The sequence below is a fragment of the Plectropomus leopardus genome, chromosome 20 (assembly GCF_008729295.1).
Source record: "Plectropomus leopardus isolate mb chromosome 20, YSFRI_Pleo_2.0, whole genome shotgun sequence".
NCBI classification, from domain to species: domain Eukaryota; kingdom Metazoa; phylum Chordata; class Actinopteri; order Perciformes; family Serranidae; genus Plectropomus; species Plectropomus leopardus.
The window spans coordinates 23399492-23422609 of record NC_056482.1 but is presented as its reverse complement, the minus strand read 5'-3'; the positions used below and the strand labels follow the sequence as shown (position 1 = coordinate 23422609).

Below are 23118 nucleotides of genomic sequence, written 5' to 3'. Positions count from 1 at the left end.
AGGTTAAAAGAGGCTAACGTTGGGTTTACTGTTGCTGTTTAATCAAAACAGAGATTTGTCCGCGGTATTTCAAAAGGTAAACAATGCCTGAAATGTAAAAAGCAGGACACAAAAAAACCCCAATGTTTTGTGTCGGGCATCTGAAGTCAGTGCCACACACTCCACGAGTCTGATAATTAGCCTCATAATTAGCACAAACGTTGACTTTCTTTTCGAAATAACCCACGAAACGCCTTCAGAATTGAGTTACCAACACTGCGTAGCTGCAAGACGTTTTAATTCGGGTTTTTTGAGTTTGTTTTGAGGTTTAAGTCGGGAGTAAGTGATGGTAACGACGACCAACTTTTGAAACTGTCAGCGACTGTTAGCGAGCTTGGCGTTATGGTTACCAACCGTTGTCTCCGACGTTACTCCACAACAGTTCAGTAAATATACATAAATTTGTACTTTTAGCAGTTTATCAAAGGTTTGAACGTGTTTGGGGAAACCTCTGCAACCTGTTCACAGTCGTTGGTGGTTTGTTGTGGCGTGTGTGCCATGGTGACACGGGGGTGGATCCTCTTTGCTAAGTTTTGCTGTTTTCAAGGCAACCGACCCCCGCTGCTGCTGTGAAGTCTGCAAGAGAAATCTCTACAGTCTTTTGGAGATATTTCCTACTGAATCGACGAAATAAATGCATCCATAATAATAAGGTAAGTGTGACATGCATTACTTTTGATGCAAGTGTTGATGAGGTTACTTTCAGTCTACAGCAGTGTTATTTTTGATTTCTGTGTGTGCATTGTTCTCAGAAACGCAGAGAATATTGCTCACTAGCCTGACTGGTTGGACTTGGTTAACAGCATTTGAGCAAGTTTGCACAGAGTTTTTGTTGCTTTCTTGTTGCTGCAAAGCATGGGGTATGTGTTTGGGTACAGCCATCATACAAGGCTGGTTCAAGGCATGGGCACGGGGTGCAAGCCCCCCCCCCGATGCCCCACCTTCCCCACTAATACCAAACATAGGCACCTTTAGCCCCCCAAAATTCTCACTCTGAGCAATTATTGTCACTAAAGCCTGGATACCCAGCCTGCACATACATGTTTCTAAGGTTTAAGGTAATTTCTCAGATTTGAGGACATTTCTAGGATTAAAAACGTTTCGAGGATTTTGGAGTATTTTTAGGATTTCCAGGATTTTCGGACAGTAGGGGCTCCACTGGTACTTTTTTTTGTATATAAGCTCTACTTTGATGCTGTTTCATGCACTCCATCACAGTATGTATACTAAAAGTACAAAAACAATTCCCACTGTGATACTCTTTATTTCTACTGTGAATTAGAAACGGTTGGTTTGGGGGCCAACCCTCACCCTATGGGGGGGCAGATATTACTGCCAAAGTGCATAAAAAGGCATAAAATTAGGCTTGTTTATCAAAAAGCTTTAGATAAAAACATGAAACAGTTCAGTATTTGCACCTATGAACCCAAATTACCCACCAACATCTCTTACTGCCCCCCTCCATTCAAAGCAGTCTAGAACTGGGCCAGCCAACATGTGTAATGTAATTTATAACAACATGTAAACAGTACTGTTTTATGCAGTTATCCTCTCACCAATCCCCTCTGCACATTGTATTCTGTGTCTTCAGCTCTCCCAGTGCCTCCTAAGAAGATTAGCTGTCATACATTAGTCACTAGGCCATCTTAAACAGGACACTTACAACTCGCTCCAGATCTGCTGGCCTGCGGGACAGCTCCAGCTACACTTGTGTCGAGTCCCTGTTGGCTGGACTGAGTGAATTTACGAGAGCTTTGGTGGGAGCGGGAAATGCATTACAGCCAGAAATTTTGCCTCTCTCCTCTGTCCCTGCTGCACTTTTTCCTCTCTCATTCTCTTGTTTTGGCAGCTCCACATGTCCATCCTTAACTCGCCTGACAGTCAGGTGATTACAGCCCTGCTGCTGTCTGTCTGTCAGGAGTGGAGCTAGTCTCCTGTCCTGCTTGTTTCCTAATGATCATTGTCTGTTTACAATTGGTGGAGCCCCCTGTAAAGACTTTAGAGCAGCTTAATTCCCCCCATCTGGTATCTGAGATAAAACCTTAGTACTCACGGGAATGAACAGGAAGCATGAGCAGAGCGACAGGTGAGTTGTTTCTTTGCGTTATTTCTAACAGACAAGCTCAGAAATCAAATAGGAAATCAAATCAAAATGGAAAAACTAACAAGTTTTTGAATTTAGAAATGACTTTAGTTTCACTGGAAGTTTCTCGCGGTCTTCTCCTCTTCTGCATTTGCTCTAAATGTAGTAACCGTTGGCCCCACTGTACATGCTCAACACTTCTCTGTGTGTGAGACACAAACACAGAACCACCCAATACTGAAATAGTTTATAAGGTGGTCACAGAGCGAGTGCCACTGGTTACACGCAGGGATAGAAGAGTATTCAAGACCCATTCTTTACTGTCCAAATGACCATCAGTTACTCACCCTTTGTTACGTTTAATTTGTGAAGAAAACTTGTTTTTTCTTGCATGGCTCCGGTGAACAAAAAATCCAAAACTAGAGTAAATTTTAAAGAATGGAAAAACAGCTCTACATTTACCAAATGGAAAACTGTATCAGAATCTGAATCAGAAATATTTTATTGCTCCCCATGGGGCAATTAGTCGCTCTGATGACAGCATGCAAAATTATCTCAAGTAGAAATGAGCATAAGCACACATGCAAAAATATATTTTGTAATACAGTAATAATAAACAGTGAGTAAAGTATGTAAATATTTTAAAAAGTATGTAAAATACGCTGATTATATAAGTGTAAAAATATAAATGTACTAATATAAAAACGTACATGTGAATATTTAATTATAATTGTGGATAATATGCTGAGTGTGTAAAGTGTGTGAAATATAAAACTGTGCCTTATGTTAAAATGCATTGTATAGAACTGGTATGTAAGTCCTGAATATGAAAATATACGTGTGTGCAATGCTAGAAATGAACAACAGAGATATACATAAGTAAGAATAAAAAGAAAATTATTTACAATATCTACAATATGTTTAAAGCATGTGTTTACAAACTTTCACATAACTCACACAGTGTAATTAAAGTCTAATTAATCCAGTCGTTTGCTTAGTACTTCCTAAACACAATCCAGTCCAACTGGGAACTAAACCAAAATTCAAACTTACCTGTGCTGTCTTCAATTAAATACTCTCTTTTTTTTTTTTTTTTTTTTACTGTAGTTATATTCTCAAGTTAAGTACAAATATTTAAAGTTTTACTTGAGTAAATTTATTTAGGTGCTTCTCACTAGTGGTTACAAGTTTTGACCAAACAACTGCATTTATTATCATCTTTGTCTCCTGGCAGGGCTTCCTGTCTCATCCTTAGTCCCTGGATAATTTGGGTGTGTTTGAGGAGGAAATGAATAAATAATGTCATAACTATGCCGTGAGCTCCAAGTCTGTCTATTCTGAAGTTATTGTTTTTCCAAACCTACCTCTCCAGTTGTTTATCCGGCGCTGAGCTGCGTGCTCTCATTCCTTGTGGTGTACTTTAAATGCATGGTGAGTTTGCCATGTTGGCCAGTGTGGAGACTCGTTGCTGATTTGTGTATGAAAGGGCAGAGAGAGCATGATGTGAGTCTGTGAGTCGGACACACACTGAGCCTTGTGTTTGTGCTTAACGCAATCACAACAAGTGTCTGTGGATGCACATCGTGTGGCTGGATTTCTGAGCAAAAACACCCTCCTGATGAGTGTGTGTGTGATGTTTTTGTGTTGGATACAAGGCGCTGTAAGAAGCACCAGACCAATAATCTTCTTGTGGTAATCTGAGCCATTGATCAGAGAGGCAAAGACGCATGATGACCACTTTTCTCAATGAGTTGCGCTGTGCAGAATGTTCTTTTATACATATTAATTTGCTTGTTAAGGTCTCTGACTTGTTATGTGGTCGCTTTTTTTGCCTGCCGGCTGCTGATACTGCTTCGAAAAAAACAGAACAATATAATGCAAATTTTAAATGCACGCCTTTTTATATTACTCACACATATATGATCATTATAACAGCTGATTTGTGAACCACCAATCAAAACAAAAAGTGCTTGTGCACAACTCAGAGAAATATATACATTAAAATGATAATAGCATTATGTGACATTTGTGCTGAAGCACATGAAAATGTATTAATCAAAGTTATGTAAAATGTATTTTGTTTTGTGTTGATGACATTAGAAGATTTGGTTATGTGCCTTTTAGAGGGTGTAAATGTGTGTAAATTAATTAAAATGTTTGCAGCACTGTAACAGATTGCTTTTGGGGTGGCGACCTGGTATATATGTTAAGACTTGTCAGAGATTTATTGCAGGCGCTGAAAAGCGCAGCTTGTGTTCATGTTGTGGAGTTGCCATAGTGAGCTTTGCAGCTCTAGGCAAAGACTTGGGGGACTTGATGCGACATTGTGAAACAGCCGTCTGAGTGGAGCTCTGTTTCTTGTGTGATATGTCTATAATTAAGGACTGTAAATGGTGAGTTGTGAGACCTGACATCGCAGGATTTAAGCAGGGGGCAAAATGAATACTTAACTGTTGTGCAGTCGAACATTGACTCAATGTCACCTTGGAAACGACTCCTTAAGTGCTGCACATCTCACGTCAGACAAAATGTACTGTGACTCTACTGTTACAGTATTACAGTATCAAATTTTAAATATCATTCAAACCATGTTTGTTAATTGCACTTTGAAAACCTCATTGTAAATGCCATCCTGCATCAACCAAAGCTTTATTTTTACACCTGTCATATTCATTTGTGAAAATCAGAAATGCTTGGATGCACCTACAACAGCAGAACCTGGATCCTCAGTGAATACTTTCCTATAAATAGGATGGAAGCCACATTCATGGTTGCAGGGTAAACCTCACATAGATGCCTCTGAATTAAAAAAAAAAAACTAACAATACTTCCTGTGAATTGTTTTTTGATAGCAAAGCTTATATTTTGTGCTTTAATTGAATCGCATTGACTTTTTGTTTGGAATGATTGCTTTATCTCATGATAGCATTTCATCCTCCGTATCGCCCCCTGAGGACTTCACACAGAAGCAATTCCTCCTGTAGGAGAATGATACACTCGATGTTTCTGAGAGATGCAGAATGTGCAGTGGGACGCATAAAGACCTGATTTATGGAGTGTAGTCGTTTGTTTACGAGGGAGCTTTTCTCTGTCTGACAGTTTAACACTGTAATAGGTTCTATATACTAAACAGCTGGTACTATTTTATATTTCAGAAACTGCATCCAAGGAGATCTTCGATACGACCAAAGACTGACCCTTCGCTGTACCTGTCTGGATTGTTGCCAGCTCACTGACATGACCTGCGATCTGTAACTTTCTGTCGCCATGGCATTCAAAGTGGACTTCGCTGCAGAGACGAATCAACAAGAAAGCACGCAGAAAGTCCCCGTGCCTGGCTGAGACAGTAACCGAGGTCAGAGCTGAAGGAGGCCGACAGGTGGATGGAGACACCAAAGAACACCACAGCAGGGGTTTTTTTCTGGACCCCTGCCCCGGTCCGCACCTCATCCACCAGCTCTGTAATGTCAGAGGATGAGTGGGAGGATGAAGATGAAGAACAGGCGAAGAAAGACGATGACTTTGTTAGCCAGATGGACGAGAACGGCATCATTGGACTGTCAGCAGCACTGGAGGACGTTGGGGGAAAGTTGTGTCGTGATTCAGTCGCAGAATGTAATTCAAACTGGGACCATGGACGCCTCACAGATGCTAGTGGGCATGAGAGGGACACACCTGAGGAGCTGAGCTACAGCCTGAGTCGCCACCTGTCGCTCGCTGAATCGCAAGACGAGGCTGTTCAAAAACTGTCACCATGTGAGTATTTATATATATATATATATATATAACTTCTTGTGATGTCATGATTCACACTAGTATGTTCACATGCTAGACATTTAAGGTTTGCACAGAGAAACTTTCTTCTTTCAGCAGTTGAATATAAAACAGTTTTAAGTGTCTGAAACTGCAAATTAATTTCAGTATTCCTGTAGTCAAGTGCCTCGGCAATACCAGTAAAGCCCTTTAAATCTGAATTTGTAACTTGTAAACACACTGGTGAGGTACTTAGCTACATGAGCTTGACTCCATTGTTGTGGGGGACAGTTTGTGCCTTCACTGTGTTGAGATCTGTCTTCCCATTCCCATATCTCTCCATGTTTTTGGCAGTTGAGGACTCGATGGATGATTTAGAAGCACAGATAGTGGATGAGGAGCGGCAGAGGAAGGATAAGCAGGAGAGTGAGCGCTTCCAGGAGCTGGACGAATACTTGGACATGACAGAGGAGAGGAACGATGGAGATGAAGCAGGAAAGAGGAGTGACAGGAAGACAAAGAAGAATAAACACACAAGCACACCAAGAGAGCTTGGAACCATGAATGGATTAACTGAGAGTCATATTTCCAAAGGGGAGATTGAGAAAATCAGCTCTACGTCATCTTCTAGTGCTCACCTGTTAGCCACTGAACCTGCTGCAGTCTCCAGTCATCACTGCCCGATATCCCAGCCTGCCTCACCTGTCGCAGCCCCCACTTTCCCCCTCCTCCTCCACTTCACTGCTGAGGAAATAGCTTCAGCTCCGGGGATTGACACTGAAACCTTGCCAGAGATAAGCTTTACTGAGAGTCTTTCAGTATCACACAGGAGCCACATACCTGTAAGCGTCAAGTCCAGTTCTTGTCGTCCTGAGGTAAAGGTCAGGGTCTCTCCTCTACCAGCAGCTATATTTTCTGAAGAAGTCAAGTCGAGTCATTACAGCGGAGTCAGTAATGGGCCTTCAAAGGGGTCAGAGAAGTCCGAGAAGCCTCATAAACAGCCCACTCCCTCACCCAGGAAGATATGGCAGAACTCTCCTGAATGTTCAAGGACTGGTCCCGTCAGCACAGTCAGGACAGACTCTTTAAAATTCAAACATCAGCCTGCCAGTCCTGACAAAGAGCCCAGAACACCGAGAGCCAGGACTAATGCTGCTGAAGAGGATGAATCCAGGTGAGACATAAGCCCACAGCCAACTGTTTTTCTAGAGCTGTCAGTGTTAATGCATTCATCGCGATGCAGTTAAGGTCCCTTCCACTTCTGTCTTAAAGACGCAGTAACAGGCCAAGTTTTAAAGCTAATGATGATGATACCGGATGGTGATGATACTGCTATCATATGAAACTGGAAGACGGCAGGAATTTCGGTGTCATGCTAGCTTCTCAGAATGGGGGCCAGATAGTGATTCAAAGTTGGGCCAAATTTTGGTGATGGAGAAACAGCACGGTTATTTCATAGGGGTCCCTTGATCTCTGACCTCAAAATATCTGAATAAAAATGGATTATATGGGAACCCATGAGTCTCCACTCTGTCATAGATGTACTAAGCAAACCTGGATACAGCACAGAGGCGGAGCCCCGTACATTGCCAAGAAAGCTGCTCATTAGTGCATGAAGTCAAAAACACACCCTATTTCAGTCAGTAGGAAAATACCCAGATTTTCTGCACTATGGGGCCTATAGAGCACAAATATGTGATTTAACAAAAAAATCACAATTAACTATTAAAATTCTGTGATTAATCACAATTTTTAAACTTGATTGTCGCTGATTGGCAGCCCTAATTTTTTACAACATGATTTTCATGTCATGTTATTTTTGTCATGATTATAATTTTTTCATTAAAAACACTAACTGTGAATTTTATTTCCAGAAAAGGGCCTCTGAGTTACCGCACACCAGACTTCTCCAAGGTGGAGCCCAGGGTCCGTTTCCCCAAAGGTGGCTACAAGCCCCCCAAGAGCAGGTGCTCTTCAAAGAGGGAGTCCCTGTCCCCTGAGCCCCCCTTAGTGTTTAAATCCCCTGCTGACATTGTGAAAGAAGTCCTGCTGAACACCACCGACGGATCTCCTGCCTCATCAGACTCGTACAAACCACCAACCAGTGACCTCAACTCCACTGTGCCTCAGGAGTTCAGATGCCTCCAGCGGGCCATCACACTGCTCGAACAGCTGCAGGTAGAGACTGAGAGTACATCGACACTAAGCCGACTGAATTTAAAGCTATATTATGCAAGTTTGTAGACTCATAGACTCGCAGTGTATTTATCTGCAGAGACTCTGCTTTCTGCCTATAATTTTTTGATTATTTTACTATATACAGACTTCTCTGGGTACTCTGGATCCCACTTTACATCCTCCCTGTTTCTGTCGCAACACTAAAGGTCAACAACAAGACATCATGTAGTGAGCAGAGAAGATACACAAAAGTGAAAAAAAAACTCAAACTTTGTATTTTTATTTATTATACTGCAGATATTTAAATTACAACGTGTTATTGAAAAAAATAATGAAGATTAGATCTTCATTCTGGTGCCCAGCTCATAAATGTTAAGAGAGAACTTCAACCAGAAACATTAACATCCATTCTGCTGAAGTCTTGGATGGTGTAGGGATTATTGTTTGTCAGGTTTTTAATACAACTGTGCCCTTGTGTATTTTGGCCCATATTCCAGTAATGCTTTGTTCGTAATCAGTCCACTGCACCAAGGTAATTTCGACTCTTGGACTCGTGACTAATCTTTACACTACAGATTTTGATTGAGAGTGGGAAGGTCTGCAGATCATTGACCTTGAGACAACACAAATGATTTTCCCTCATTTATACTGTAGTATAGTTGTAATGTCTGAATTTGTCTTACAGGATGGATAAGCCTTGCTTTTCAATATGACTTTTTTTTAAATAAATGTAGTTTTAAAATGACAGTCCATGACTGATCTTTTCTCCCGTTGCACATGATTTAAGTTTGATTTTGTTCCATGCTGTAATCAAACTTACTGTGCCTTAGTATGATAAAAAGGGTCAATACATTTATTTTGGCATTTAATTACTGAGAAGTTCTATATATTATCTGCATCACACCAGTAAAATTATAATATATCAGTTTGCAGGTTTTGAAAGTGGACTGTTGTGTTTTAGAACTAGCCATCATATACACTGCATGGACAAAAGTATGTGGACACCTGGACACTGCACAGGAGCACACAAGTTATTTGCTTAAATTTATCATGATAAAGTAAAATTCACTTCATGATACAGAAAATACCTGTTTGTACACTGCTTTTTAACTTAGCATTTCCACTGGGTTTTGGAACCTGGCTGCAGGGATTTTCTCCCATTCAGCGTTAAAGAGTATTAGATGGCCACTGATAAAGGCCGATAAAGCTCGCAGTCAGTGAGCCCCAAAGCTGATAAATGCATGGTTCCCACAGTCATTAAATCCCTGGAAAAATCATGAAATTAGGAAAACCAGTTTCCAGGCCTGGAATTGCTTTCGAATTAACTTACCATTAATTTTTTAAAAAATATATATGGTTTTGGCTTTTGTTTAATTAATGCTCATAAAATTCCCAAATCATGTCTAACATCATGTGGAATATGTTGCATTTGAAATCTAGTGCATCATTTCGTGACTGTTGATTGGATCTTTGGTTTTCTGTCCTCCAAAGGAGCTGCAGTGTTGACATTTTGCAAAGTATTCGTATGTGCAAGTTTGATCTTATGGCATATACAGCTGTCTAACAAACTTATTCCCAAATGCCTGGGTTGTGCACATTTATGAGCCTACCCATTTTAAACTACTTAATTAAAGTCATGGAAATAGGAGAACATTTTTTGGAAAAGAGTTGAAAATTGATTAGTAAAAGTATGTGGGGTTGCATTAAGAACTTAGTGCAGGTCAGTCAACTTCTTTTGCACCTAACAGGGAAAACTATTTCTTCATGGACCTTGCTTTGTGCTTGGGGCATTGTCGTGTTTATACAGAAAAGTGTCGACCCCAAACAGTTGACACAAAGTGAGAAGCAATATGTTGTCTGAAATATTTTTTCAAGCTGCAGCAGAAACATTTTTCTTCATTGGAACCAAAATGATGAAAAATATTTTTCATCTGCTCTGTTTATCTGTGACTGACTTATGAATTAGACTTAACTGTATTTTAATCCTGCTCTATTCTCTCTGCCCTCTCACTCCTTTCCTCCACTGTTAAACCCAACTTTGCTCTCTTCCTTTTCTTTTCATTCCTCTCTTTTTCTCGCCTCACATGCTTCTTATGCACTCTTCTTTTCATCTCTGCTCTTCCTCTTGCTTTCTTGTTTCCTCTCCCTCTCTTCCCGCTGCAGGAGAACCACAACAGGCTGCTGACTGAGCACGCCGAGGCAAAGAACACCATTGATCGCCTGCGCCTGGAAGCCAAGGTAGTTCATCTAGAAATCAGGCTATAATTTATCACTATTTAATGGTGTGCAGCAGTGCGTGATTTTTTTTTAAAAAACAGAACATATCAGTGGCACAAAGATTTATTTTTAGTCTCAACGTAAGATCACTACAACACCTCTAAGTTATGGGAAAGCTTCACATGATGGAATGCTTGTTTTTCTCAAATATTTTACAAAAATATGAGATGTCAGGTAAAAATATCTGATTCTTTGGCTTTCGTCGAATTAAAGAGCAACAGTGAAAGCACTATTCATGTCAGTTTCAGCCTCTCCCTGTGTTTTTTTTTTTTAACAATTTAGGATTCAAGCATTTATTTTATCTCTGAAATTTCTCTGAGATAGCTCCTGTTTAATATGCAAACACAGACTGCACAAAAAAAAACAGAAATGCTTGAGATACTGTGTGGAGAAGTGGAGGCTCTTCTATAGTCTGTACGGTACTATCTGAGAACAAAATATGTTATATACAGTATATAATACAAACTCGTACAATACACTCACAAAGTCTGACCAGGACCAGAATAAAATCCAGGTTCTGACAGAGAATACAGGATACTAGGAACCAACAGAAAAACTCTAAAATAAACCACAGTCCACATGAAGTGGCTGAAAGAAACAGTCAACTGTAAGAACGTCTTGTGACAAAACTCCTTCAGCCAGTGACAGTTATCCCTTTGTGTGTGTTTTTTCTGTATGTGGTCAGCACTAATTTCAGTAGCATCTGTTGGTTCTTTATCTGCTGCTATATGTTTGTAGCTTATACATTATCCATTAATTCAACAGAGAGACTATTGTGTGTTTCCTTCATTTCAGGGTTTTCCAATGGTGCATACAAAACTTTATTCATGTGTTGTTTTGGTATTTTTGTGCCCATACAATATAACAGGAACTACCAAACCATATTCAGTGCATTTTATGTGTAGTGTCAAGGTGTCTTTGCCAAGTATAGGAACACAAAGGCAGAGATTTGATTAGTCTTGTTAAAGGGATAGTTCATGCCCTGTGTAGACAGCCCTCTAATGTGCGAGAATCTGATTCTACCCAGGAGAGATTACAGAGATTATAAATAGGCTTTACATCACCCCTAAAGCCAGACACGGAAGGAACCCAGCTCTGTCAGATCTTTGTACCAAATGTCAATCTGCTGTTGGATCATTTTTTCATTGTTTCAAGTATCATTCCATTTTAAGCTCTCTCTGCAGCCTTAAAGGACAAAACCTTTTGTTTTACCAGACCTGGGACCCATTTTTTTGGTTACCTAGGTGCATCTGCATCTCGAAGGATGAGGTCTTATAGAACTGGCCTGGAAAGAAAAATGTGGGGCCATAGCTTGACGTGATATCCGAATGCTGTCTTCCATGAGCCTTCTGGATTCTCTAAACATATTTATTTATTTGTTTTTATTTTATTTGTTTTTATTTTTGGCTGTCTGTTTTGGTTTGTTTTTTTTCGTTGTTTGTTTGCTTGTTTGTTTCTGTCTTAGCTTGCCAGGTTTAGTTGTCAGTAATTTGTTTACTGTTAGTATTATTGTTATGTATTTTGTTTTCATTGTCTTCCCTGCTTTGCAAAAAGTTCAATAAAAATATATCTGAAAAAAAGGGATAGTTCAGATCTTTTGAAGTGGCGTTGTATGTGGTATTTATCCAGTCAGTGTTTTATTAACAGTAGATTTTGGTCAATATTAGTTTAAGTGTATTCTGTATTTAGACTACTTCTTCGCTTTACCTTGCTGTCCGACAGCGATTTATGAAGAGTAACAGAAGCTGTTACAGCACTATCTTCAAAACCAGACCCCATGGAGAAAAATAAGGATTTAATATCGGTGAACACAGGAGCTACTGGTTTACTGCTGCCTGGATGTTAGTTTGTTGTGTTATTTTGTGTTTTAGTGACACACAATAACATAAACTTAAACTTATTAAGGCAGCAGCTTTCATGGTCAGGGAGCTTAACATTATTTCTGGTGGCTTTGATGAGAGTGTAGATGGGGAACTGAAGCTGTCGATGGCGAGGTAAAGCAATGAAAATATTCTAAATATTATGTATAATTAAAATGGTATAAAGTAGTTATACAAAGTGCTATATTTTTTATGGTATTATGGTATGGTATTATTTTTTTAGGTGGCTTAAAATATTTTTTAGGTGGCTTAAATATATATATATATATATATATATATATACATATATATATATATATATATATATATATATATATATATATATATATATATATATATATATATATATAATATATATACACATTTATTTATTTATTTAGCTGCCCTCGTCCACAACAGTACATTGCTTACCTTCTGTCACATTAGTCCTGTCTGCATCTGCAACTTTTGGTTGTACCTACCACTGTCTACTGTATGTACTACATTGACTATGGATAAGAACCTAATACAACCTCACTCCAAAATAACCAAACTTTCCCTTTAAAGGGAATATAGCATCAAGAATAAAAATTAAAGTTTTTAAGTAGAAGCAGAAAATAGAGATAAAATGGGTTAAAATTATAAAATAATATGGCTCAAAGTGCAGAGAAGAATCTGATGAAAACTAATGTAAAAAGGGAGTTTTATAATAAAAAATAAATCTAGTGATGCTAGTTAGTTTCTTAAATAGTTATATTCAAATATTTATTAGCTTGCTGTGTGTATTTATTCCTCAACTTTGTTTTTACAGGAGAGAACTAGGGAGGTTCAGCAGCCCAGGGTCAGACGTTTTCAGCACATCACAGACAGAGCAGTATGTCATGAGTGTCTGATTAGAAATCTCAGAAAAGCAGGATAAGAAGGAAATGAGGGGAGACAGTAGGAGTGTTCGAATGTAGCAAAGTACCTCCTTTAGGGAATTATTGGCCCGTTTCTGTTTGTGCAGCAGCGCCAATTAAAATCAACTTACTGGGTCCTCCGCCTCTCCTCCATCTCCTTCATCACAGCTCTGAACCACCATCCGTCTCCTCCTCCTCCTGCCGATAAAACATCACACAGGCAGCCTGGGAGAAGGAGTGGCTTTACGCTGAAATGATTTGTTAGATTATTTTTCAAAACATGAGTTTTAATTTTGTGTGAACCCTGAATGATTAGTTCAGACAACAGGAGATGCATCTTCTTAGACTTGCCATCATCTTGTTATTACAAGCTTTAAACAAATTTTCATTTTAATTAAAAACACTCAACAATATTTACTCTCCAATCAGAAATAAATGTTTGTATATTTTATCTCCAATCCTTCAGTTTCTTTTTGCAGCTCAGCGTACATCCATTTAGCCAGAGTCATTAACGGGTTTAGTCTGATAAATTATCTTTTTTAGGTCATTCTATCCTTCTGACCCTTTTTTTATTGCCTTGGCTATTAACAGAAAACTAAAGCAACATAAGTGGCTGTGTGTGTGTGTGTGTGTGTGTGTGTGTGTGTGTGTGTGTGTGTGTGTGTGTGTTTATAGGGACTCATGAGGTCAGTTTAAGGTCATTATGATTTATTGCTTACAGGGGAGGGGTGTCCAGTCGTTCTCATTATCATTCAATTCTGTATGTTTGCAAACAGGGAGAGGCGGGGCAACCACCCAGTGTATGTGTTTAACCCTTAGTGATGTCACACAGTCCAGTTTAAATTCAGTCTGTGTTTTCTGCTCTAAATGACCTGTTAGATTTTGTGGCTTCACTGTTTGCTGCTTCAGACAGAAACTGAAAATCCACCACGAGATGACACTAGATGGGGATGTAGGTTTTCTGTATGTTTAGCATTTTCAACTGAATGTGACCACTTCTTTGTTTTCCAGGTGATATGATGAGAATTTTTCGTAAGGAATTTTTTAGAATGAGAAACTTTCTAACATGTTACATAAAGCGTTCTTGTCACTAGTACCAAAAGGGCTTTAGTTCAGGCTGTACTTTAACATTGGCTAAAGTACAAGTGACCAGTGATCCAAAAATGCCTAAAAAACTTTAATTCACTTTAATTATAACTGTAGTTGAAGTTTTTGGATATGTTTACATGCATAAAATACTCTGGTTTTTTGCCCTTATTAAAAAAAGACAATATTCGTGCTAAGATGTGGACATGGCTACTAAAAAATTAGGTTAGCTGTTTTTTGTTCAATGCAAATGTGAACAGAAAAACACTGTATTTGTGTTCAAAAAATGCTGCTAAATCCCAAATAATAATAATCCTCATCAGAACATGCCACATGTGGAAAAAAAAGTTTAATTTAGAATATTTTAACTGAATATTCTGATTACATGACCCGCTTCAGGTTTTGAAAATTGTCATATTTGGAATTAGAGTGGAGGATCAGTGTGCACATAAACGTCACTGATTCTTGTGGAATGGAAAATGTTGCAGAAATATATCACAAGACTTAAATTTTCTATTTCTTCACCAGGTGAACCTGTACTCTGACCCTCCAAAGCCCGGATATTTGGTCCAGACAGGACTGAACCAGGCCACCTCAAAGTTCATGATGCTGGATTTTCCTCAGGCTCAGAAAGCAGAGATCAATTCAGCTTCTCTTCATCCAAATGGATGCAGCACCCGTCAGAGTAAATTCATCCTTTTCAGTGTTTACTAGCTTGCTGTCAAATTAATCATTTCATCTATCATATATTAAATAAATCAATGAATGGGCTTCTCTGGGTTGCACTGTTTCTTTAAATTTTTATCAGGTGCACATACAAAAAAATCAACAGGTTTTCATCTATCACTCAGATGCTGCTTACATGACATAATTCTGTGCAGCCTGAATCACCCTTCTTTCCCTGCACCTGTCTGTCAAATAAACAGGAAGTCCATCTGCTGGTCCTTCCACAAGAAACCCGGACCCTCAGGTGGGACAGCAGCTGGCCAAGATTCTCTACAGTCAGGCCGACAAGTTCCTCCAGCAGGTAAATGACCTATTAAAATTCTCAGCAGTGTTGGTAATCTTCGCAGATTTGCTAGATGATGTGATAAAGGTTTTGGTGTTTTTCATTCAGCTGCAGGCTTTTGACGATCTTCTAAAGAGCAAAAAACTCAGACCTGTTGATCAGATGAAGGTGAGAATAACAACTCAGCTCAAGTTGTTAAGAAGAATTACTTGTTATGGTCACTCATATCCTGACTAATTAAACCGTGCTCTTCAGGATCTCTCACTGCTTGCAGACGGGCTTGACTCTTTAGAGAGGGGCTACCTGTTAGCGAGGGATGAGCACAAACTCTTGCAGCAGCAAAGGGCAGATATCAGTCACTTTGACCCCGAACGGTGAGAGTCGGATATAAATACAGTACACTATATAATTTGTGCATACGTGCAGTCAGTTGTTTTTGCTGTTTTTATTCTGATTTTGCTTGCATGTGTATGTATCAGGGAGCTGGAAGGGCTGATCTTTCACTGTGGGCTGCGTATGGAGGAGCTGAAAGAGCAGGTGGAAGAGATGCAACAGGAGCAGCCCTCATGTGAGGCTCCTCCCTCTCCACCTCCTCAACCCACCATTTCATCTGTCACCTCTGAGAGGGGAGAAACACTGAATGACCCACAGGTACCATCCAACAGCTCTGTCTTAAACTGTACAGATAGTCTACTTGACTTTAACGCATGTGGTGTGAAACTCTGCGGTTTTCGGTCTGTTGATGGGAAAAAAAGCAATTGATTTTCAGACGTCACTTAAAAAAGACAATTATAAATAATTATGATTTTTTCAGTTCCAAAACTGGTACTTGTGCTCATTTAATATTAGATATTATTATATAGATCTTTGCACATGTGGTCATTGTCTTGTTTTATTTGTTACCTGATCAGTACAAATTATTTCACTGAAAGATAACGGTGACATGCAAAAACAATTTTCTTCTGCATCTTGGTTCCAACATTCTCTAGTCTGAAAATTATTAATTAAATCCAACAAAAAAGTAGTTGTGTAGTTGTCAGCCCATTTGCATTTTATGTAATATCCCCGTTGTTGCTTAATAGAGAATACACTCCTGCTCTGAAATGACAGGATATAATATCAGCTGCATCAGATTTTGAATCATCATCGGAAGTTCATCTCCTTTCAGAGCCCACCTGTGCCTTTGCTGGATGATCCAGGAGAAGCAGCAGCGGTGGTGAGCTCAGCCAGTGAAGACAGTGATGAAGAGGAGGAAACTCTAAATTCTGTCTACCTCAAACCTCTGAATGTCAAACACGGACACGTTGAACAAGACTTTGCTGCACTAATGGATCAGTGAGTGGTGATGTTTTTGTTTTAGTTATGAAGAGTGACCATCTTTGCTGTGGGAGGATTTTTATTAATGTTGGGACTTTATTTCACCCTGTTTAGCTACCAAAGCTTTAAGGAGCTTCCTAAACTTTTAGACCATAGCCAGAGGGACAGAGCTCCTGCTGCTGCCTTAAGAGGAGACATACAGCCTGTGGGAGAGAAGAAAGCGACACCGGGTCAAGGAACTGGAAACCTGGAAGTCCAGAAAAGTCTTCCACAGAGGTTAGTCCTCAGAGAAGCAGCACAGTAATGTTTGTTCTTGTACGGGGCAGCTCCGAGGCTTTGCTGTTATAGAGAATGTGTTACTGCAATGTTAGCCCCGTTTTTGGAAGACACTAGACATAAATAAAAATGTTGAAAAACAAACACAGATTCATTAAATCCTCTGTACTTCTCTGATGATAGGGAATCCAAATCAGACCATCAGGAGTCTCCTCCTGCTCACTCCAGCAAACAGCAGACCAACAGGTCCAGCTCTCCTTCCCACAGGACCTCCAACCAGTCCACCACAGTCCCTGTTCATCGTCTCAGTAGCAGAAGGAGGTTAGAGTTGGGAAAATCCCACAGCAGCAGTCTGAGCAGTCTGGGAGAGATTACTGCATCAGACAGGAGGAACTCTAAACTCCAACCTGGGAGCAGCAGAGTGCTTTCTCAGGTTGGTTTTAAGTCATAAACTTTCAGGGCGAAATAACAGTCTGTCATCTAGAATGTGTATGGATGTCTGTTGTATAATGTTTGATGTGATTTATGTTGATCAGGACGGGATTATCTCTCCGGAGACGGACAGCGGGTTTGTCTGCTCAGAGAGCAGCCGTCTGACTCCTGCAGCAGCTCCCAGTCCTCTCCACCAGAGGGCCCCAGAGAGGTGAGAGAGGTCCAATACTTCTTCTTTGCCTCCACACTGATTTACTGCACCATAAATGTTTGCCTTCTGTGCCTTCCCCCACCTCTGTTACACACACACACACACGCAGCATACTGATGTTTAACCTTACAACTCTAAAGCCCCTAATCCTCCTTTTACTGTTTATTCATTTTATATAGTCTTGTGCTAATCAAGTCTTTTCTGTCTTTTTATATTTGATTATTCTTTAATGCTGCAACAGCGTTTCAGTGCCTCAGCAGGAGAACACAGGAAAGCCTCAGATAGGCCCAGTCCCAGATCCATCTCCTGCTTTTTCACCCTCACACAGCTGCGTGTCTATGGAGTCCAGAGGGGGCTCCCGGCTCAGCCATGACCAGCCGAAGAGAACCAGGCAGAGGAGACGCACTTTCTCCTGCTCGCCACAGCGCTGGGACTCTCAAACAGAACAAACGAGGGCTGGCAGTGGGACCAGTGACTTTGGGCTGGAGAGTGACAGCAGCTGTGAGTCTCCGAATTCTGTCCATCAACTGAGAATGCTGCTGATGTTGTCTAGTTATTCATATTCGTTAGTGTTTCCTTTAAGTGTGTCTCTAACCTGCTGCCCCTCTCTGTCTCTGCAGCTCACGCTGTGTCTGAAGGAGGACAGAATGACCACTGCACCCCCCAGAGCTCCAGCTCAAGCTCCTCCTCCACTGCACGGTATCACCATGGTGATTCTAAAAGAGCACCGAGCTCCAATCAGCCAGCGAATCACATGTGAGTGTGTGTAGCAGCAGCTGCCATAGTGATAATTGTGCAAACATGGCCAGGTTTATGTCTTGCTGTAACAGTCCTGCATAGAAATGATCTCTGACAAATGAAAAGTAATATTTTAACACAGCAGATTGTTTGTTAACTCCTGTAAGTTGCTGTAAATGCTGAACCACCCTTAATGTTTCTGTCATCATATATTCTTCTGTGATTTCCTACAGAATCGGCTGCTATTGAGTGTGGTTGCATATTAGGAGGTATTCCTGCATGGTGTGAAGTTGCATGACTCTTTCAAAGAGTGTGTGTACATTTGGACTTACACCTGCAAAAATACTTAACGGAAATGTGGTCACTTGAATATTTTTGCAACACTTCAGTGGTCACATTTACTGTATTTTACTACTGTTTGACCTTGGATTTGTGTGGTGTTGAGAAACCAAAATATATGTACTTTATGCAAACATGACCTCCAATGTGTTTTTTTCATATGATTTTAAGCATCTTATGTGTGTTTTTTAGTGATGCAATCCGGACGGTTCAGGTTGAGGTGACCAGACTAAGGAAGACGTTAGAAAGCTGTCTGAGAAATAAGAAGCCCCTGAGCTCCATGAGAGCAACTCCCTCAGCTCAGGACCACACTCACCAAAACACCTCTACACCTCACGTCAGGTTGTTTTTATTTTCCAGTGTATATATATGTATATTTAAATACTTATATGTTTTATGTCAGCTTGAACTTATTTTGGTCTTCTCTTATTGTTTAGGCTTAGGGAGCACTGGGGTGATGTCAACAGGGGAGGAAGAGACAGAGAGATGGTTAAGGAGTCTCCACTGAGACGGACGGTCAGGACTAGATCACCACCTGCTCACAGACAGAAGCCTCAACCTGATATCTGTAAGTGAAAGATCTTGAAAAATCCAAAATTTACTTCTAGCTTATGTGCATCTCACTGAAGGATGGATTAAAGTGTATTAACATTTAAACATAAGCCTTAAGCGATAAAACATGACTTTGGTCATATTTAGGATTTGCTATAAAGAAAATAACGTACAAGAGCCCAACTAATTGTGTGTGAAGATGTACAGAAAGCGTGTATCTACTTTGACTTGTACATAGTATATTATATACGCAATATATAAGAACAATCATCCATATACATTTTAACATTATTAAGTTCATTGTTTTTGTTTTCAGTGACAGGTTCTGAGCCCTCTACATCCCAGCCTCAGACTCTGGTGTCCAGGTGTACACAAACATCCACTGCAGCACCAGAGAGATGCCATTCCCACACAAATACCACCTGCAGCAGTACACACCCCAGTAAGAGCTTACACACATTTTTGATTGTGAACTTCCTCCCAGCAAACAACTTTTTAGGCAACTTCAGATGTTTTAGCCGATGATCCAGTCCAGATGAACCTGTAGAAACTAGATTGGAGTGTTTTGCTCACAGATGTCGTGACAGTGCTGTTTCTCCAGGATTTGAAAATGACAGGACAACACAGCAGAGTGCTGAACAGGTCCAATTTTAAGACCTGCTTCCAATAATTTGTCGAGGCGCCTTCTTTAAAGTAATCATTTTGGGACACAAAGCTGTAATGAAAATAATAATTATGGTCTGGATAAAGTTATTTTAGAACTGTATAAATAGAGCTTCTGTTTGTTGCTTATAACAGTCTTTTATAGCTTAATTCAGTCTCTCTTGCCCTCAACATCTTCTAAATGCTCACAGTGTATCACACTGTTATATTTCCATAGGTGCACACGTAGAAATGTGACTAATTGTGAATTCATAGCAACAATTGTTCATGTCAGTGCAGACACGTGTTGGAAAGTGTTACCATTTTTTAAAGATTTTTGCCAATATGCCAGAACAGATTGTGTCTACCACACTGGTGAGTGTATTTGTGTGTTGCAGGGCAGCATTTTGGTGTATCTGTACGAGTGTCAGAAACAGCGGATGAACCTGACAGCAGAGGGCGTCAAGCTACTCTTTGTCCTCAGTGCTTGTCAGGCCACCACGGACGATCAGAAAGTAAGGAAGCTCCTTTTATCCTTAAGTTTTGTCTTTGTCTTTTGACCTTTTTTTGTATGCAGGCATATACACATATTCAGGTGTTTTTTTTTTCTCAATGCCAGTTCGTGGTGACAGAAAGCCAACCCACTCCTCTTGCTGTCGTCACTGTCCTGTCTGTGGACGCCCTGAGCCAGGTTAGAGATCACAGCTGTGATGTTACTCAAACGCACTTTTGGCAGAAAACTGAGTTTTGGTGTTATAGAGAGGCTTTGAACAGTCATCTCTTTATCTTTCAGGCATTTACTCTATGTGGTGGTTCCCCCTGACCCTTAAAAAGTCTTACAGGGCATTGAATTTATTAATCTAAAAACAAGGCCTTGCTTGGTATGAAAATTATTAATTATTCTTTCAAAATTAAACAAAAAGTGCTCAGATATAGGAAGTAGGTTTTTATCATTTTTTTCCCTGACATTTTACTGTGAAATCTAAACAAAATTAATGATAATAATAATCTATATTATTTAATTTTGTTAAATAATTTAATTAATTCCTTCTCTTTAACTGGTCATGATTGGAGTCCAAGCATTGGAATCTCACTTGCAAATTAAGAAGCGCCCAGAAAACTGGCCATAAATGCCAGTTTAATATTTCCCACCTCTGTTGGTAAACCGTATATATACCTTTATGATAGCTGAATTTTTTTCACATTTAAGCTAAATAATCTAACTTTTTCAATGAACAAAATAAATGTCATGTTTTATGTTATAATAAACATTTTGTTCAAGTAAAATTGGCCTTCTTCAGTTTTGCTTATTAGAAAATTGGTCTTAAACTTTATTCTGAGTGGCAATAAAAAGTCTTAAAAAGTATTAAATCCACTTTGCATTAAACTGCAGGAACCATGTTGATGAACTTATCCATAGCTTTTCATAACCTGGGTTGGTTGTTCACTTCATCAGCACAAACTTCTGTACAGTCACTCAGGAACCTAATCAGTTCAGGCTGCTGTAAATGAAAATATATTTTTTTATGTGAAGTGTTAATGGAGCTCCTGACCTGCCCTGTGATTTACAGACGGTCGCAGAGTCTCAGACCCCCTCACAAAGACACGGCGCCGCCCAGCTGAGTCCCCGGACAGAGCTGCGAGGAGCAGATACTTTGAGGCTGCAGCTCCTCCTGCAACAGTGCAGTGCATGCCAGTCTGCCCACCACCACTCCTGTAAGTAACCTTTACACTCACCAGGCAAGTGATGTAGGACCCATCTGATGTCCGGCTACGACATACCTACTTTTTTTATGCTATTTTGGATGACATACTACACTATGACTTTTTCATGCAATTCTTTATTGGGCCATTTTGGGTCATTTTTGACAACATACTATACTGTGATGTTTTGGGGTAATTTTTGACGACATACTATACTATGACGTTTTGGTGCCATTTTGGGTCATTTTCGGTGACCTCAGGATTGGGTCGCTGCCTTTCGCAGGTGATGTGGTCCTGTTGGTTTCATCAGGCCGTGACCTTCAGCTCTATCGGTTCGCAGCCGAGTGTGAAGCGGCCAGGATGAGAATCAGCTCCTCCAAATCCGAGGCCATGTTTCTCAGCCGGAAAAGGGTGGAGTGCCCTCTCCAGATTGGGAAGGAGATCCTGCCCCAAGTGGAAGAATTTAAGTACCTCGGGGTCTTGTTCACGAGTGGGGGAAAGAATTGAACGGGAGATCGACAGGTGGATCTGTCGTGGTGAAGAGGGAGCTGAGCCGAAAGGCAAAGCTCTTGATTTACAGGTCGATCTTCGTTCCTACCCTCACCTATGGTCACGAGCTAGTGACCAAAAGAACAAGAACAAGCAGCCGAAATGAGCTTCCTCCATAGGGTGGCTGGGCTCTCCCTTAGAGATAGGGTGAGAAGCTCGGTCATCCGGGAGGAGCTCGGAGTAGAGCCGCTGCTCCTCCACGTTGAGAAGAGCCAGATGAGGTGGCTCGGGCATCGTCTCCCCGGTTAGGTGTTCAGGGCACGTCCCATCGGTAGGAGACCTCGCGGAAGCCCCAGGACATGCTGGAAAGACTATGTCTCTCAGCTGGCTTGGGAACGCCCCAGGAAGAGCTGGACGAAGTGGCCGGGGAGAGGGAAGTCTGGGCTTCCCTGCTTAGGCTGCTGCCCTCGCGACCCAACCCCGGATAAGCGGAAAATAATGGATGGATGGATGGATGGATGGATGGATGCCATTCTATGACGTTTTGGGGTTGTTTTTGATGACGTACTAGAGCTGGGCGATTAATCGGATTTTAATTTGGATTACGATTTTGGCTTCCCTCAATTTTCAAAAAAGGCGATCGAGATAAAACGATTATGTGCAGCATGAGTCGAAGAAAGTTGCTCCCATTTTGTGTTTTATTTTTTTAATCAAGTGCACCCTCGGTCATTTTTAACGTCATACTATACAATGATGTTTTTAGGCCATTTTGGATGACATACTGTATCTTCATCTTAACACTGTCTCCATTGTTGCAGTTGTCAGTCCAACACACAATTGACCTTGCTGCCAACCCGGCTCAAAGGCCTTGACATTGTCGTTTCGTCATGCTGTAGGCCTCTATCCTTGATAAAACACAGGTGTTCTCCATTAGTCATCACTGCAGAAAAGGAGGAGGGCAGGTTCTAAATTGACTGGAGGAAAAGGAAATAAAAAATTAACGGGAGTGTAAAAAGGCACACCCGCTTTGTGTCCCTGAATATTCAAATATGATACATACCAGGACATTTTTAGAACATGTTTGAAGACATACTATGCTGTGAAGTTTTGGGGTCATTTTAGATCATGCTTTACTGTGATGTTTTTGGAAGTTTTCGCAACATACTTCACTATGACATGTCTGGGCATGCTATTTAAGGTGGTTTTCGGCACTTTTTTTTGACATTCCATATTTT

At 40.4% G+C, this 23118-nt stretch overlaps 1 protein-coding gene across 1 annotated transcript; it reads left to right on the top strand.

Annotated features, from left to right (window-relative positions):
- Positions 1–177: 177 nt before the first annotated feature.
- On the top strand, positions 178–21438 carry akna (AT-hook transcription factor). The gene is given in 23 exon segments (XM_042509701.1): positions 178–692; positions 5278–5878; positions 6230–7049; positions 7750–8053; positions 10217–10291; positions 14703–14859; positions 15101–15201; positions 15292–15351; positions 15439–15557; positions 15663–15834; positions 16352–16518; positions 16615–16776; positions 16960–17209; positions 17313–17419; positions 17661–17920; positions 18040–18175; positions 18689–18838; positions 18934–19064; positions 19365–19490; positions 20089–20205; positions 20310–20381; positions 21262–21406; positions 21408–21438. Coding segments are annotated over 22 exon segments (4035 nt in total). The 5' UTR covers positions 178–692; positions 5278–5505.
- The last annotated feature ends 1680 nt before the right edge of the window (positions 21439–23118 follow it).